Raw genomic sequence first — 3390 nt, 5'->3', positions numbered from 1 at the left:
TGACAGCACTGAGCACCCAGACCTGGTGTTTTACACAAGGACATACTACCTTTGCAAGAATGTGCTTGTCTTTAATGATGTACTCGTATGTCGTTAGCAAGACATTGAATTTGCCACTCCTAAGCTGAGGGACAAAAGCCCGTCTGGCTGCTGGAGAGCCCTGTGAGGGAGATAAGACATGTACACATCAGAATCCCAGGCCTGTGAGGGTGCTGGGCCACAGCAGCCTGCTGAGGAAGAGGGCTGGGTGAGGCTGCTGGCTCCTGCCCTCCGACCCCAATATGCTGAGGGCCAACTGCAGGGAGCAAAGAAAGGCATGTGGGCCATCGGTAGCCTGGGTACTGGGAAGGCTTGCTGTCTGTACCATCTGTCCCAGTCCCGGTGGCCAATCAGATCCCTCACACCTCTTCTTGGGTCCCATCTCAGGCCTCCAAGCTGGAAACCAGGGCTTCTCCATCAGTGCCTCTCACTCAGTACCAGCCACCAAGGTCACTCTATGATGGCAGCTCTCACCTCTCCCCAGTTAGCCTATCTGCCCAGGCATCCCTAGTTTCAAACTCCTCACCCATGTGGCCAGGGCCCCAGCTTTCTCCAGGCTCATATTCCAGACAGACTGATCTTCGCTGGGTCCCCTAGCTTTTTACTAGAACTGCTCTTAACTCCTCAAGTGTACTAAGTTCTCCCCACACATGCCGTTCCCTTTGCCAGGACCCCCTTCTCTCCATCATGGGCAAAGAGCCTCATAGCACAGGGCGAAGAGCTTGGATGCAGATAACCTGGCTCTGCCACTAAGCGGCCATCTGAGACCCCGTCTGCTTCAGTTTCCCCACCAGGACAACAGGCACAATTAGTCCCCATTTCACAGGGTGAAATCATCCAGGTAAGTCAACGTGAGTTTTAACCAAAGCATGGATGAAAATAATGAAATCTTTCAGTGAATGCATCAATATCACTGGATTCCATAAATTAATGCATAACTTCGCTTAAAAAAATAAGCCTTACTACCCCAAATAAATAAGTGACCTATTAAGGGCACGATCCCATGTGTATAACACGGGAAAAGGTGCACACATGCCTCACGTTATTAATGCAAGCTGACTTCTCTCTTCACTTATCTGCATTCCCCACTCTTCTACTCCACCCTTGCCCACATCCACCTCCTCAGGCCGTGACATACCTTATACGACACCTTCACCACAGAGGGGGCCCACTTGTCAAATTCGTATGCCCAGTTTGACAGCGTTCTGACAGAAACAAGAAAGGAACCAGTCAGGTTCTAGTTCAGTCAACAACAGCTCACTGTTCACTCCAATGTCCACTGGGAAGTGAGGCTGATGTGGACATGACCCTCAGAGTTAGAGGAGCAAATGACCATCTCCAATGGCAGGAAGCAAGGCGAGGGGAAGAAACGGGGACACACAAAATTGTGGCGGTGGGGACAGGGACAGGGAGGAGGCTTGGTCAGCCTGGGCTGAGGCCGGGACGCCAGAGACGGCTGTACTTGTGAGCTGGACCTCAGAGACCAGTCCTCTGTCACCACTGTGGGGTCATAGCCCCTACGAGAATATGCCATGTGCTTCCAACCTGATGCCAGGAAGAATGCAGACTCACAGTGCTGCTTTTCAGATTCAGAAGCGTGCTAGAGACCATGCTATGGAGACCTGAGGGTACAGGGGAAGCCACCTGCATCCTTACGCCACCTCGAAATAAAGACGGCAGCCCAGTAAGAGACAGAATGAAGACAGTGAGCAAGCTGGGCTCCGGTGGAGGGCTGGAGAATGAGAGCAGTGGGAGAGTGAGAACCTGTGGCTGCTCCTACAGGGGATGATCAAGGCCAAGAAGAAGGGGGAATAAGACAGGCAGTGACCGGACGTGGGGGCAGGCGAAAGTGAGGAGTGAGATAGGCAGTGACCAGAAGTGGGGGCAGGCAGAAGATTGGTGAGGCGGCCTACTTCACTCAGGACTGAGACAGAGCCTCAGCAGAGGGTGATGGCAACAATAAAGCCAAGGACACCAGAGGGCAAATTCTCAGAGAAATATGGGACACAGTTTTCAGTAGGGGAGGGAACGCACTCAAAAGTCTAGACTGGGTGGTTCATGAGGGCAGAACTCAAAGGCTGAGTGGAAGAGACTGCTCCTGGTTCATCCAGCTCCTCCCTCCAAGTAGTTCCGTAATCGTGGTGCTGTCTCCACCTTAAACCTACAGCTCCCAAGCTCCCAGGCTCCCTGGCATCTGGGGCCAACCACGTGGACACAGTTGTAGCTCATAAGGAGGAAACTCAAGTTGCTGGGGTGGAAGGCAGGGAGAGCTCTTAAAGGAGGTTGGGGGATGGGTAGACTGACTCAGCTACCATATGCCCTCGCTGCCCTTTGCCCTGCCTGTTATGCTGGGAACTGAAATGAGATAATGGAGGGAGTGCAACCATCTTGCAACCATGAGGTAAGAGGCTGACAGCAGAAGTCACATGCTAAAGATACTACACAGAAAACTGCAGGAGCATGGGGCCGCGATGGCATCTTGGAGTCACTGGGCCTACCTCAGATGGCCTGGCTGAGCTTCCCTTTACTGAAGATCAGCAGGATTTCCCTGGTCCAGCCACTGAGGTCTGGCTTCTGCTGCAGGGAGCAACAGGGGACAGCCCAAAAGAGAGAAGCCAGGGGCTGAAGCTTGACGTATGGGAAGCATGTGCAGTAGAACGGGAGGAGAGTCAAAGGAGAGTCAGGAGTAGGGCTGAGGCAACAGGCGGGAGACAGAGTTCAAGATGGGGAACAGGTCAAGTCAACTCATGGTAGAGAGCTGCACATCTCAGCGAGTGAATGGAATGGCTGGATGCTCGAAGTCTATAAACATTCTCTGGGGCACAGGTACTTCTCTGGCCTGGAGGAGACAGCATGTGACAGAGTGGGCCCTTGTGTGAGTGGGTGTAAAAGGCTGAAGATAAACACATGGCATAACCTCACTGAAGGGAATAGAGGAAAGGAGCCTACTTAAATAACCCTGGAAAAGGTGTTTTAACCGGGAAGTGTAAGCCTAAAGACGAAAAGAACTGAATCCGAACACAATATTCTAGTTGGTAAAGTTGGTTCTCATGGGTTAACGATTCTGAAAGTGTTGTCTATGTACAAGGTAATGAACAAATAAACAAGAAAGCCCTCGAATGAAACGTGTGGTCCTAGCAGAGTCGAAGGCAGAGTATGAACATGGGTTTAGCTTAACAGAGATACAGGTGGCCAGACGAGGCAGTGATGTTAGATACGTGTATGTAAGGCTTAGCGCACATGCACACATATCCAAGTGCTGTCCACTGAGACACCCTAGAAGCAAGGCGCACACCCAGCACACAGGTCTCAATTCCATTCTCTAATAACGTGAACCAGGATGATTCTAGG

General features: G+C 51.7%; 1 protein-coding gene across 1 annotated transcript in view; it reads right to left on the bottom strand.

Moving 5' to 3' along the window:
* SMARCA4 (SWI/SNF related, matrix associated, actin dependent regulator of chromatin, subfamily a, member 4) overlaps positions 1-3390 on the bottom strand; it is an 88314-nt gene that overhangs the window by 38649 nt on the left and 46275 nt on the right. Inside the window, exons 15-16 of the mRNA XM_023523400.1 lie at positions 1178-1244; positions 50-160 (exon numbers count right to left, since the gene is read on the bottom strand). Of these exons, the coding sequence (XP_023379168.1) occupies positions 50-160; positions 1178-1244 (178 nt within the window). The remainder of the gene's footprint in view (positions 1-49; positions 161-1177; positions 1245-3390) is intronic.

The sequence above is a fragment of the Pteropus vampyrus genome, unplaced genomic scaffold (genome assembly GCF_000151845.1).
Source record: "Pteropus vampyrus isolate Shadow unplaced genomic scaffold, Pvam_2.0 Scaffold391, whole genome shotgun sequence".
Taxonomy (NCBI): domain Eukaryota; kingdom Metazoa; phylum Chordata; class Mammalia; order Chiroptera; family Pteropodidae; genus Pteropus; species Pteropus vampyrus.
The sequence above is the reverse complement of the archived record's forward strand: the minus strand, read 5'-3'. Positions and strand labels throughout refer to the sequence as shown.